The 14476-nt window shown below is 47.8% G+C and overlaps 1 protein-coding gene across 16 annotated transcripts in view; it reads right to left on the bottom strand.

Annotated features, from left to right (window-relative positions):
* The window catches only part of ATXN1 (ataxin 1), a 282081-nt gene that overhangs the window by 9930 nt on the left and 257675 nt on the right, over positions 1–14476 (bottom strand). For all 16 annotated transcript variants that reach the window (XM_054058377.1, XM_054058391.1, XM_054058379.1 and 13 more), the window contains one exon: positions 5181–7221. In XM_054058377.1, the coding sequence (XP_053914352.1) occupies positions 5181–7061 (1881 nt within the window). In that variant the 5' untranslated portion in view covers positions 7062–7221. The remainder of the gene's footprint in view (positions 1–5180; positions 7222–14476) is intronic.

Raw genomic sequence — 14476 nt, 5'->3', positions numbered from 1 at the left:
GTCTGGAAAACTTTCCCTCTCCAGGAACATGGACTCACTTAAAAGGAACAACACAGCAAGCTTGCAAAACCACCTCTCACCTTTGGGAGTGAATAACACTGTCATAGTGAGCATGGCTTTGCAGCATTAAATACACATCATCCACGTGAAGAAGTAGTTTGAGGTGTGCATCGCAGTCCAATGCTCAGCCACCTCTGTTTGTAAATATTAAGTGTGAACCTTGGGATGAAGTTGCATGGCCTGTCTCACAGAGGAGGTGGGACTCAATGACAGTATGGCAACCAGCAGCCCAGACACTTCTCTACTAGTGCTGCTCACCCTCAGAGATGCCCTCCCTGCAAGCAGGGTCCAATGTAGGTCCCCTCACAACCCACTGGCTCCATATCGCTTTGGGGCAGGAAGACTTGGCCAGGGGTTTCCTACAGCTCAGAGACAGAGCCTCCAGAAACCACTGGATGTTAACTCTGTTAACAGTTGATTCTGCTGGAAAAGAACTTACAAAGTCTATAAACACACGCTGTGTACTTGTGCAACTAAGCCAATAAGTAACACTGCATGTATTATCCTGCCCCTCCACCTGGCCAACACAGCAAGCCACTGCACAAGAAATTTCCAAAGGAGCATTTTAGAGGCACAAGATTTGCACACACCCCCCCCCCCACCCCCCAATCAATTTCTATTATATTGAAACTTTTACAATCAGAACTATCTGCCAACAGTCAACTACACTCATGGAAACGCTGGAAACTGAGCAGACCCTAGGCCTGGTTTAGGCTCTGAACTATGGAGACAGTGGGGCGAGGTAAATGTGAAAGCCTCATCCCTCCACATTGTTGAGAAGAAATACTCTAGCACCAGGATTTGCAGAAATATTTGCCCACAGTTTGGAATCCTATTCCACAGATATGCATCTCAGTAAGGGGACTGACTGGGAGAAGTGGTGAATATCCACAATCTCTCATGGACTTAAATGGAAACTGCTGTCTACACAGAGCTAAAGGCTTCTCTCCAGGCATGGATCACCTGGTAGACACAGCTTTCTCCTTTATACTTCTACATCTCTCCTCTTTCTTGCTCCCTTCCTGCCTGCTGTATTTTTTTTTTCTTTCCTTTTCTACTTTCCCACACTTGTCAAAAGCTATTTGTATCTGTGGGCATCAAACATGTTTGTGTGCATCATCCTTACCGATACACAAGTTCCTCTTGATAGAAAGACACTTCCACCTAATGTTATACTTTTTTTTTTTTTTTAACTTGGCATTCAAAACACTTGCCTGAATTGTCAGTCAGTGAAACTAATCCCAGAATTGGTGGTGGTGATCATGAATAACACCAGATAATAAAGATGGTGAAATGCTGGCATTTCCACGATCTGGTCACGGTGTGCATGTACTACTATCAATTTGAATCATAGAATGGTTTGGGTTGGAAGGGAGCTTAAAGATCATTTAGTCCCAACCCCCCTGCCATGGGCAGGGACACCTCCCACTGATGAGGCTGCCCAAGGCCCCATTCAACCTGGCCTTGAACACTTCCAAGGATGGGGCAGCCACAACTTCCCTGGGCAACCTGTGCCAGTGCCTCACAACCCTCAGCATGAAGAAATTCCTCCTTACGTCTAGTTTAAATCTGCCCCCTTCCAATTTAAAGCCATTCCCCCTTGTCCTGTCACTACATGCCTTTATAAAAAGGCCCTCCCCAGGTTTCTCATAGCCCCTTCACGTACTGGAAGGTTGGTATAAGGTCTCCTCAGAGTCTTCTCCAGTTTGAACAACCCCAACTCAGCCTTGTATGGGAGGTGCTCCAGCCCTCTGATGATCCTTGCAGCCCTCCTCTAGACCCATTCCAACAGTTTCATACCCTTCTTATGTTGAGGATTCCAGAACTGGACACAATAATTCCAGGTGAGGTCTCACAAGAGAGGAATAAAGGGGCTGAATCACCTCCCTTGACCTGCTGGCAACAGTTCTTTTGAAATGAGTTCCCTAATGATTACCAGGCCCTGGTTTTGCTGGCCATTTCTGGATTCAGCTAACTTAGGATTTAAGGTAACTACTCTTTACAAGCAATAGCAGTCAAAGACCTTTAAATGTGGAAGTTCAGTAAAAACACCTGCATATTATTTTTTTCGGACCACTGCATTAAAACACAAAAATTAATTTTTTGCTCCCTCCTCAGTATCTTGCCATTATTATCATAGGAGAGGAAGAGATTTGGAACTTGTTCTCCAACTAAGATGATAAAGCAAGAAACCAGAATGTTGGTCCCTCTTCAAGCACACCGGGGCTCTACTGCAATCTACGCTTACATTTGTATTTTTTAAGAAGTAAGTAAGGCGGGCAATTCAGACTGCTCAGGAAACCCTGGCTGGAGCTGGAACACAGATGATAGGTGCTAAAAGGTCCAATGCCCAGAGAATACCCTTCCCATCATTCACAAACACAGCAACTGTAGTCTTGGGGCTCGCTGCTGCAACCAACGTAACAAATAGTAAAGCAAAAGGTGCCTAATAAAAGTGTTTTGTGTGAACAGTATCCTAATAAATGTAAGCATGCATTTCCCAATTAAGTGTTTTACCTTATGATATTATCAAAATGTGATGAAACTAGGGGCGGCAGGCTGGAAACAAAGAGAAGGAAGTGGTTCTGGAAACTATGTGCAGTCAAGCAGCGGGTTAATTTTCCTCCAGGTTTCCACACCTGGAAGAGGGCTGGGTTTGCCAGGTGATTGGAAGACGGAGAAAGGAAGGAGGATGACCTCCTTCTGCCGAAGTGCTGTGCTGGGGAGGGGCAGCTGTGGGCTTGCTGTGATACGATACAATAGCAGCTGCATGGACCCTCCCTACTTACGCTGCGGTTGTATATGCTCAGCTAAAAATAATCTCCTACCTCTGCCCCTCACTTGGTGAGAAAATTACCTAATGTTTGCACAGAGTCTGAAAATACAAATTCATCAATATTATAATGACTTCCCAGAGATCCCTGGGAGGAGTACGTAAGTGAGCCAAAGCTAATGATAACAACGCTATTTTTGTATGGCACTTACCCTTTACAACTTACGCTCCCTTGATAATGCCACTCGAAAAGCTCCCTCCTTCCAGAAGTATGCATGCAACCGAAACTTAATTGTAATAAAATACTTTGCAAAGCTACACTACATACGCAGATATATCCCCGCTGCACTCTGCAGATAAGATATATTTCAGTGCAGCAGCTCCACAGTGCCACTGCTCAAAGCAGCGCGACTAAATACTGTTCTTTCAACGAGAAGACTAAGCCCTCTTCATGCAGGCAATTTTTAATGAGTAATGACCGCCGCATGCCTGCTAGTAAGGCTAAATGCTTTCATACAGCCATGTCAGGTGGAGGGTGAGGTCACCGGAGACTTCAAGCACGTAGAAACGATACCACTCTCTCTCTCTCTCTCTCTCAGCCCAGGCAAGGGAAAACCAGCAGAGCCATTCCTGCTATGAAGGGACACAGCTGATCTGGGAAGAGACCCAAGCCCTGGAACCTGCAGGAAACCTAAATTAAACCCCCGTTTCTAATCATATCTCTACGTGACTCGCTCTCCATTCTGGAAGCATCCCTGGTGGGAAACACAGCTGGGGAGTATTTCGGTGGCGATGATGTCAGCCTGCTGCTGATAGGCTTCTCGGTAAGGTGACACTTTGCTGGGTGAGACCCATGTGTGTGTGTGCCTGGCCTGGATTTTCACATTTTTTCTCGCTTTCTGCCAGAGGATGGCACTCCACCCTCTGCAAAGGCACTCTGCCCGGCACCCAGGACTACAACACATCGCCTGGGTTGACAGATATGCCAACGAGACATGACACAAATGCTACCTGTTAATTTGTACCTCTTCTGCTGGTGCAGAGACCGGTGGCCTGGCTGTAGGCTGAGAAATGAGAGCAAGATGAAAACTGCAGATGGGAGATTGCTGCTTTTGAAACCTCATTATTCAAGGCACCAGGGCAAATTATAGTAACTGATCCTAATCAGTGGTTCCTCTAATCACAAAACCTGAGATGCACCTAAACACAGTTAAGCAGTGGGGAAAAAGATCACGTCTTTATAGTGAAATCACCAGAGGCCTAGCTTCTCTCAGCTGTACAGATGCATACACAGACATGAGCAAAACCACACAGGGAATCTCCATGTTTGACATGAGAAAGCGGACGTGCCATATGTAGTGAAGTACCATCTATGTGTAACTGAGGAAGGACAGGTCACAGACTGCAGCGACTGTAAGAAATTTTTTGTGTAATCTGCTCTTTGGTACCATCACTGTTTTTCTTCTCCAAGCTGTCAGTCTGAAGTGCTTTACTATATGCGTCCACATCCATCTTCTCCCTCTCTCTCACAATCTGGTTCTCCAGTGCTGAGGGTGCAGCATCAGGGTTGCAGATGCTGCAGTTCACAACACTCAAACCAAACTAAAAACATTTGCAACAAGATCATTTAAAATTAACACCTCTAGGTATTCTCCAGTCCACCTGAACTGTTCCAGCCTCAACACAGCAGAATCTACATCACTCAGAAAATGGACAGCATGAGCGTAAAGCTTTATGATCAGTATGTACTCATTCTCAACCTAAAAATACCTTTGGAAAGTTACAGAGTTTCTTCCTACACTGCAAACCAACAAGAAACAAAGGCCAGAAGCACAGCCTGTCCAGCCACCTAGATGAATTTCTTTCCAAATTTCCGTTGAACACAGTGTATATGAGCCGTACAGTGCTTAAACCACCTGCAAACAAAGCCTCAATAAAACTCACTACTGCATTTCAGTAACTTACACGTGTGGTGGAGCCATTCCTAGCCAGCTCCAAGTTTTCAAGCCATGGAAATTCACTGCCTAGTGTCCTACCTATCTCTGGAGGATTCGAGCTGAATCTAACCTGAGCTTGCTTGTGTGGAAGGTGGTTCTCTATCTATAAGAAAGACCCCTTTTATATCCAAGAGTCTACATTTATCATTGGTGTGATTGATGCTGATGGCTCACTGGCACAGTGAGACGGGTGATTTTCGGACTAGAGTTGGTCTCATAGGTGGAAGTGAATGATGAAGAACCCTGTGCGGCCCCAAAACAACTGAAATGCACTGACGAAAGCTGCACCTGGGGGGGCCACAGCGCATGCCCCAGTCCATTCCCCGCACCCCACCATGCACTGCCATTACCTGTGCTCGATGCTCCCCAACTGCAAACTGTATCACAGCAATGCCTGGGCTATGGCTGTCTTCAATCCTCTCCACAGTGCTGGAGTCTATTTTCAGGTCATTGCTTATTTCCGCGCTCTGTATGAAGTCTTCTGTTTTCAAGTCCTCTACTTTCTTAAGCTCCCCATTGGCCAGCTGAATAATCGACCCCTTCATGAAGTAAGGGGGCAGCGTGGGAGGCGCGGCGGCGGGAGAAGCGATGGACTGCACCACAGGCAGGTGGATCTGTGCCTGCACCATGGTGGCTTGGTAGGCCGGCTGGGTGGTGAGGGGCTCCGCACTGAAGTTCTCGCTTTTGGGGACAGCGGTGGTGACGAACGTGTGAGGCACTGCTGCAAACTGGGGAGACGACGTGACGATCGCAGGCGTGACTCCCGACGGCTCGACATCCGCGCCACCGACTGGTATCAGCAGGGACTGGGTGCCAGGGATCACCAGGTGCTGCGGCAGGCTGCTGGGGTACCCGATGGCTGGCTGCTGGCCGCTCAGGTAGCCAATCACCGGTGGCTGGGTCCCGGCATAAAAGGCTGTCGCCGGCAGCCCGACAGGGAGTTGCTCAGAGGCGCTGTGAGTGGTCTGAATGACGGTGTGAGGGGACAGCGTGGCCACTGCCTTCACTCCCTCGTGGCCCAGAGCCTGCTGTGGAGACAAGGCATAGGACCGGTGGGCTGGCTTTCCTAAGTGCAAGCTTCCCTTGTCATTGAGGGCTGAGGGAGAGGTCTCACGGTTGGTGGCCTGCTGCACCTCCATGTCTGCTGTGGGTGTGCTGCTGTTGGGGACCACCATGACGGAGGCTCGGACACCTGAGGAATCCCGTGTGCCGTACTCGGCAGGGTTCGAGTGGACCACCACATGCCTGGTCTCGTAATGATGGGGAACTGGTTTATTGCCTGCTTTGACTAGACCCATGTCGGCAGAGGGTGAAATGCCGTACCTCCGGCTCTTCTCTATCTCACCATTCAGTACCTCCTTGGCCTGCATCACCTGCAGCCGGCTGCTCTCAGGCTTCTTGGGGGGATCCCTGGTGACAAAGTGGCCTCCCGAGTCGGTGTACTGCACCACCACTTGGGAGGAAGGGCCAAGGGTGATGGTGTGCGGGATCACTGTATGATGAGAGTGCAGGGGGACTGGGATGGTTGGAGGAGAGACATTTCTGACAGTGCTCTGGGAAGAGCTGGAAATGTGGACGTACTGGTTCTGCTGGGTGGGTGGAGGAGACCCCGCGGCGATCAGTCCAGGTGTCCTGACCAGGTGCGGTTCAACTTTGTGACCCTGCTGGCTTAAGCCGCTCATGCTGGCCAGCAAAGTGGAATAAGCCTCCAGCTGGGAGCGCTGGGATGGAGTGGTTGCAACGGCTGTGGCCGCTGCCACGGCGCTGGTCGCAGAATTGGCTGTTGGGGAAATCAGCTGTGAGGGGATGAATCCGGTGTATGATCCACTGTACTGTGGCCCGACGAACTGGAAGGTGTGCTGCAGGTGCGTGTACTGCACCGGGGAAACGGAGGTCCCTGACTGGGAGAGGGCGGGCGAGTACACTGTGGGAAGAGTCGTGGAGGCTGGAACGGACCTGGGAGCGCTCGGCGGGGAATAGTCCAGTCCTGCAGACAGTGACTTGTGCAAACCCTGCTGCAAGCCTGCCTCCACCGAGGACGGCCCCCCAGGCCGGTGACGGCCCCCCAGGCTGCCCTGGCCACCGGCTGTGCTGGGGAGCCATGCTAGGTTATCCGCACGGTGGTTTTCATTTGGCAGGACCGGCTTCACTTCTGAAGGCAGGCTGGTGGCAGGGATTTCTCTCTTCTTAGGTGGCAGGCATTCATTGCTCCGCTCTTGGTTGGATTTCATCTTTTGCCGTCCCCCCTCCACTGTGCTTGCTTCACTGTCTGGCTGGCTCTGATTTCAGTCTGATAAATGGAAAGTAAAATTTGATTTCTGCAAGGGGTCCAGTGACTTCATGAGGAATCATCTCCCTGTGAGCACGATTCTCCGACAACTCCTCTGGATTCTGCAACGAGAGGGTGGGCAAGGGAAGGGGGAGTCACACCATCAGCACTGGGAATAAATGAGCAGACATCCTGCAACAGCAAGTGAGTAAAAGAACAACTTTTGGAAAAAAACCCCAAAACTCATCAGGTACTGCCACTCTCATGTCAAGAGGCAGTTGACAGCTGCACCGTAAATGTCAGTGAAAATCCTGGGCACGTCTGCTAATGTATAATTAAAATGATTAAAGATTTAGGCACATCAGAAACTCTCTGGCCCTAACTCAGCACATTTAGCAGTGGTCCCTTATTTCCCAAGGCTCCTTCCTCTGGGAAAGCCTTCCATGTCTCTAAGGTGCCCAGTTCACTCTTCCAGCCTCTCCCTCCCTTGCAAGAACAACATCGCCTTCACTTTGCCGTGTCCTAAAAGGCATGGGAGTGCAGCAGGGAGCCCTGAGTAACAGGAATGCATTAAATATTTACATTAGCAACAAGTAGCTACTAGCAGAAGCTGGTAGGTCACTCCTGAACCCTTGAATCCCAGTATCAACAGCAAGGTGAGCTCACATCGCACTGGGCAGGGCTGTAGAGGCAGAAGCTGCCCCCATCCCCTCCCTGCCACATCAGAGCTCCTTATCAGCACACGTGCCCTTCATCTATCAGTCTGGCAATGAACCTCAGCCATACAATCTGTTTACAGCAGTAGTCCAGAGCCAGAGATAGCTCCGAGCCAGGATTTTAATGTGTGCGGTTTTCTTTCCCCTCAGTACTGTGAATTCTCTTTGCCACTGGCACCTCATGCCCAGGTGCCTGGGCAGGGCTCTGCACCGGGGGGTGGCCCCCACTGCGTGCAGGTTGGGCAGAGCCAGTTGTCGGCAGCAACTCCACCTCTGTCAGGATCCAATTCTCCTCTTTCTTAGCGACTGCCAGACCACATTGCACTTGCAGCCAAGACCACGTGTCCTAACCCTCAGCAAGTTTGGTCCTAGGGATGCCTCACTAGGACCATTTAGAAAAGCAAGTTTGGGCTTCCTGATCCAAATCAGGAGCCCCCTCCACTACTGTAAAAGCTCTCAATTTTACGTTGGGCTGATTTTTGGGCTATTGGAGCAACAGAATTGCTTTCTGTGCTCTGAATCACTTAATTTGGTGACTTCAGCTACGCAAAGGTAAAAAAAGTCAACAAAGTCTTCCTAACTTTCATTATCTGCTAAGGAAAATACCGTAACTAAATTGCATTATGCTCTGAAAGGAACCTGACAGTCTCCCCATGCCTTCCTGAAACCTCCCTTGCCTTGTCCCTTAACAAACTTCATGGAGAGTTAAACTCTTCTGCAGCCCCTGTCCAGCCACCGCTTCTCATCTGCATTTCTGTCTGTTTTGAAAGATACGCAAGAATGGGCACCGAGAAACCAAGCACCTCACACAACTGGCATCCCAACAAGAAAAGTGTGCATTATATGAAAGAAAAATGCAGAGAGAAAGAATAAAGAGAGGATGGGAGATATGAAGTAAATAGGATAAAGCCCACTTTAAAGTGAATGCTGAACAGCAGTAACGACACTTATGGCAAGTAATATTCATTTGGGAGATTTCTCTCCCTGCTGCCTTGCTTCTCATTTTGAAGACATACTAGACCACAATTAAACCTATCTTTAAGAGCACTCTTTATTAATATGTTCCTCCAAGGTGATGCAAGCCTGTAGGAAAATGTCTAAACCTGCTAATGGTTCGATAAAATTAGTCTTAATTATTCCATTGTTTAAATACTGATAAACAGTAATGAAACACCAATAGCCACAGATCTGCCGGAGAGGACATGGTGGTGAAGCACTGTTTCAGGGAGGATGACCTGGCTTTGAGGCGACGGGGAGGATGAAAGGACTCAAGACAGCTTCAAAAGAGCAAGGGCCAGCAACGCCTTGAGCACGGTGGCTCAGGGGCAGAGGCATCCACCAAGCGGCAGCTTGGCGCTGCTACTATGACCCACCAGCACTTGGTGCTGCAACTGCGGCCAGACGAGGACAGTCAGGAGACAGGGTCCCTGCTATTTCAGCAGAGGTCTTCCCCCTCCTCCTAACACTTGCTCAGCGTGTCTTGGCAACAGCTAAAATTATTATATTACACATGACTTACAGATTTTTATTTTTAAGTTTGGCTAAAAATAAAATCGCCGAGCTCACATTTGCACAGTCATCCTTGGTTAACTTTAGCTCACTGTAGCCTTCTGCCCTGGGCAGTTGGCTTTGGTAGGTAAGTCAGCAGCTCCTGGCTGAGGTGGCTGCCTGGGGACACCATGTGGGGACGCCCTTGACGTGAGGCACTCAATCTGCTCGCCTTGCCACAGGGAGCTTGCACAGGGCTGGGAGAGTCCTTTGAACTCTGGGAGATGCACATGAGCTGTAAACACAGAATTTAAATACACTCCTATGGGAAAAACTGGGAGCAGAGGGCTGGCCCCTCTGCCTGCAACAGAGCAGGGAGCTTGTACGTGGTACTGAATAGGTCCAGTCTCTTTTGCAGTGATGGACAAACCAGGCTCCCCCAAACCAATTGTTTCAAAAGCCCAAGGTGTTTGTGTTCAGCTTCTCCACATCAAAAGTACTACTATGAAACTGTATGAAAGCTGGTGAAGTTTCACTGTGCAGGAACTGAAGCAAAGGTTTTTTGTTCTGCTAGACAGCATTGAATCACTGAATTTTGGGTAGCCTCCAAAGTCAAAGCTAACATCCTTCAAAATACCAAATACTAAATCTTCCAGGTTTTTTTTTTTTTTGATGTGTGTAAATCTCTCACACGGCTGACTTCATCATTGCCAGTAACAAAAGAGCTGCCCAAAATCTCCTGGATAGCACAGGAAGAATGAACAAGCTTAACAGAGACAGGGGATGAGACAGCTGTAGAACAGTGAAGACTGCCCCACTTTTCCAAGCCCAAGTACCTCACGGTGAGACTTTGAACTCTTAACAGACACAGGACTGGATTTGCAGAAATGCAAATGTGCCGCATAAAGCAGCCTACTTCTACTTCAAGACTTGAAAGTAAAATGGTAAGTTTTCAGCATACCTCAAGTTCCAGAAACAGCAAAGATAAGACAGGACTGATTTTGCTCAGGAAGCAATGAAAGGGAGACAACCCAAACAAGTACCTCAAAGGCAAGAGGTACAAGACCTGGATAAACTGTTTCTTGCTGGCTGTCCTAGAAAGACGAACGCCTGCCTTCTGCAGTGTGCCGCACAGTTTGTTATTTGCATGCTTTTTTTTTGGATCCAAGTAATTTTTCTGACTCTTGAGATTTCTCTTCTCTTTAACTTCAGGAATGTGGATCGTGACTTGTAAGACATGCAAGCGAACAGCAAACTCCAGGTGATTTTTTTTGCTCCTGCTTTGTACGTGTGTGCATGTGTCAGACGGGTGCATGCGTGCGTGTGTGCACGCCTGTGTAATTATGGCTGGGAAAGTAGAGGGGACAAAGAGATCAGGGACAGCAGCTGGACTTTGGTATCTCTGGCAGCAAGTACACATGGAACATTGCTAAAGTGTCTGGACAGCTAGTGTCCGCTGGCAGCCTGCCCACACTCAAATTCCTGGAAAGGCTTAAGGCAGAAAAATAATCACTTGGAGGAGTCACCATCTGGGCTTGCTCTGGTCCCAAAGGGATTGCTCACTGGAGCTCAGGATGTGCATTTTTTTTCATGCAAAAGTCCAGCGTCTCTGCAAGGCATTTTAAATTTCACTATGTCTTCCAAACCAGTATTTTCCTACTTTTTTATCTAATAAATTTAAAACTCATGAGATACTAGATTGAGGGGTTGATTTTTATTTCTCTGGAGTTCAAAAGGTGAAACTAGCAACATAAGCCTCCATCAACACCATCATGGTACACTGTGTCCCACTATCCAGGACTGAGTCTTGGCGTGCAGAGAAGTTGGGGCCAGACTCACAAACCACCACAGCACCTGGCTGGATAAATGGTGAGATTTTCACTGCCTTCAGAAATCAGGCACTTTTTGCAGTCCCATGATGTAGCTAGCATCACTTTTAGATGTCTAAAACACCTTCTGGTCCTTCCTCCTCCTTTACTTTAGCTGCTTTAACAAATTCACACTGATATTTACCACCAGGAGCAAGGGCTGGGACCACCCGCTAGCCTGTCTTAATGTGTGGAGAAAGTACCCAAGGCGGCTAGTCATCAGCCTCCAACTTCAGGGATATTCATTCAAACCAGCCTCTTATTGTCTAAATGCTCCTTTGATCCTAAACCCTAATTAGATACAGATTATGACTTTTTAACTTTCACCTTCCAGCTCCAGTTGTGATCAGTAATTTCTCACATTTATCCATGCAATAAGAAAAAAATGGATCTCCCTTTGGTCAGGCACCATTGCCGTGCCTGGCCAGTAAACATCAATGCAATATTCAAAGAGTACAACAAAATACTATCCTTTGAATCCAGCCTGAGACACGTCTCTCTCTGTCTGAGGTGTTACCGGGCAGAAGCAGCAGAATGGTCTGATGCTCCTGCCTCTTAATTGCCCGCCCATCCCATCACGATAGGATGAGCAGGTAATTTTGGCAGCGCTGGAAATCAGTGGGAAGGGAGGACACTCTGTCCCTCCTCTCCTCTCCTCTCAGAGGAGACTGGCATCTTGCAGGAACAGATTCAGAGAGATAAAAAGCCAGACATATTGCAGAGGGCTCCACAGCTGCATTTTGGCTCTCAGATCTATATGCCAGCTTCCCCCCGCCACCCCTCCTCCCGCCCCACTCTACACCCTGCCCGCTGCCAGCTACATATTCATAATTGTAACTACTACAGATTCCATTAGCCCTGCCATGTGCAGCTCAGCGCACGCCAACAACAGCTATAGGAGTTCATTGTCCAATCCAACCAATTTCACAGCTCTCTGGCAGATTTCCCAGGAGGGCCAACTGCAGAGATCCATTAATAAGAAACATGAAAACCTCTAATAACATTCGAAATTCTCCTCCTAAAAGTAAAGGATTCCTGATCAGAACTGCATCTGCAAGACAGACTGTCCACTGTAGTGTGAGCTCTTATTATACTGCTGGGAATCTGCCACAGCTACTTGCTACAGGTTTCTGCAGAGCAAGGAGTATTCTACATGTTCCTCCTCTCCCCAGTCAGATCAGACAGCCTCCATGCAATATAAAAAACAAGTGATACATGCAAACCCAGCAAGCACGTCAGTGGGTGTAAGATGCCCAGTGGCTCAACATTCCCATGGAATTTTATGATGCAAGTAAGATGATGCAAGTATGATGATGCAGTGTTGAGAGAGGAATATTCAGGAGAGAAAAAAACAGTGTTAAGATATGCTCCCAAAAGAACAGAAAGATGATGGAGTTCCAGGACAGCCATTCGCTCAATGACACTCATGAATGAAGGTGACAGAAAAAGATTACCAGAGAGCTACTCCACTGGTTAATTCCTCTGCTACTTAGCTCCTTTAATTTTAAAGGAGTTAACAGTTCTGAACAGGGCATGCACTTCCTCTAGTCCTGTTCTACTACAGTTACACTACAGTTACACACAGGTAGCTATATTGTGTGGTGGGTGCTGGTGATCTCCACAAGAAAAGGGCAGAATTAGCCTAAGCTTCAGACAGATCATCTGCTGAATTAATGACACTTCAATTAACTTTCAGAAGTTTGGAGGTTTCTGGCATCAGTTCATCTGGGTGCCATCACCTGGTTCTGCAATAGGAAAGATGCCTGTATTCTTAGCATCTGTGAAAGTCATACCATGCACAGCATACTTTTCCATGCATGTGTACAGCAATGCAGCTACATGTAAGCCTTGTACGACTGCAAGTATCACGGGTGATCTGAATAGATGCACAGCTGCCTACTCATCTATTCCAAGTTTTTTGACAAAAAAAAGTTATTAGCAATGGTGATCGCTCCTCTTCCAGCATGCTTTGCAGAGAGGTGGCATCACAAAGCGCAGCACAAGATGCCAGGCAGGCGGGCTGGAAGAAAGGAAGCATTTGCTCCAAGAGCTACAAGCCGTCCTCCAACAGTGCATGTCAGTCATCTCTCCCCCTTCCCAGCCCACCCCATAGGCAGCAACCTCACTCCCAAAACAGAAATCCCCTGCCTGCCAGTGTCAAACCCAGGCACTCATATCACAAGTCAGGCACCTCTTCATGCCCCTGAAACACATGATACTGATCTACAAATACAGGATGTCTTAAACTGATAACGGTGGAAATGAATGCTTTTTATTATTTTTTCTTTTTAACTTGCCCTTCTGTTGTGTGAGGCCTTTCAGGCTCAAGGTCCTAGCTTTTCCCTGCAACCCACAAGACCAGAAACTTGCTGTTTTAGCTAACAGTGGAATTTCCCATCTCATCATCTGACACTAGGAACTGCAGTTATGTGAAACAGCATCAGATATCTAGAGTGTAGAGACAAAAATGCAAGAGCTGACACCACTGATTACAGCTAAATTTCTTTGAGGATGAAGAGCTGGAATCCAGAGCTTCCTGCCTCTATGGAGGAAGGGGAAAAAGGATTTAACTGTTACAGCCTGACAGAGGTTTGCCAAACTGCGCCAAAGCTGTGCTCCCAAAGCCTCAGAGGCAGCTGTGTCAAGAGCATGAGGACCACCAACTCAAAATCGCAGGAAGGCAGTGTCCCTCTTGACACTCACACAGTACCTTCGGTGGCAGCGGGGAAGCTGTGGTGCCAACATACATATTTTAAAGCACTCCTATGACCCCACAGCAGGATGGAAAGGTGGTTTCCAGCTATGTCGCTCCATAAGGGGCCAGATGCAGCATCTAGCCTTTTATCTCCTGCACCACATCGACTGCAGCCAGCACAGGATGGCAGATTTACAGGACCAGCTTGTCTGGTATTGCACAGTGACATCCTTCCCTCTTATACCCATCCCTCAGAGGTGCTTCTGCAGCTTAAATGAGTCAATAGAGTTCATCTATAAACAAGCATAATACCAAAATTACTTTGTTGATGTTTTTCATTTATCTAAAATGTGCCCAGCTACAATGGGAGCTGCCTACACAATTTTCCATTGAAAATTTCACGAGTGACTATAAACGTAGTGACACCCACTCGCCGCTCATTTTAACTTGTGACAGAAACTGTCATGCCTGTATGAACACATTTGCACTGCAGATATGTCACACAGGTCTCCTTCCATGTGTCTGAAAATGCTCGCTAACGTTCTCTCCTTCTTCAACAACAGCAGTACTGCCAGGAGAGCTGAATAAGACACCCACAAAAAATTACAGA

Source organism: Cuculus canorus, chromosome 2 (assembly GCF_017976375.1).
Source record: "Cuculus canorus isolate bCucCan1 chromosome 2, bCucCan1.pri, whole genome shotgun sequence".
NCBI classification, from domain to species: Eukaryota; Metazoa; Chordata; class Aves; order Cuculiformes; family Cuculidae; genus Cuculus; species Cuculus canorus.
This window is presented reverse-complemented; position numbering and strand designations above follow the sequence as displayed.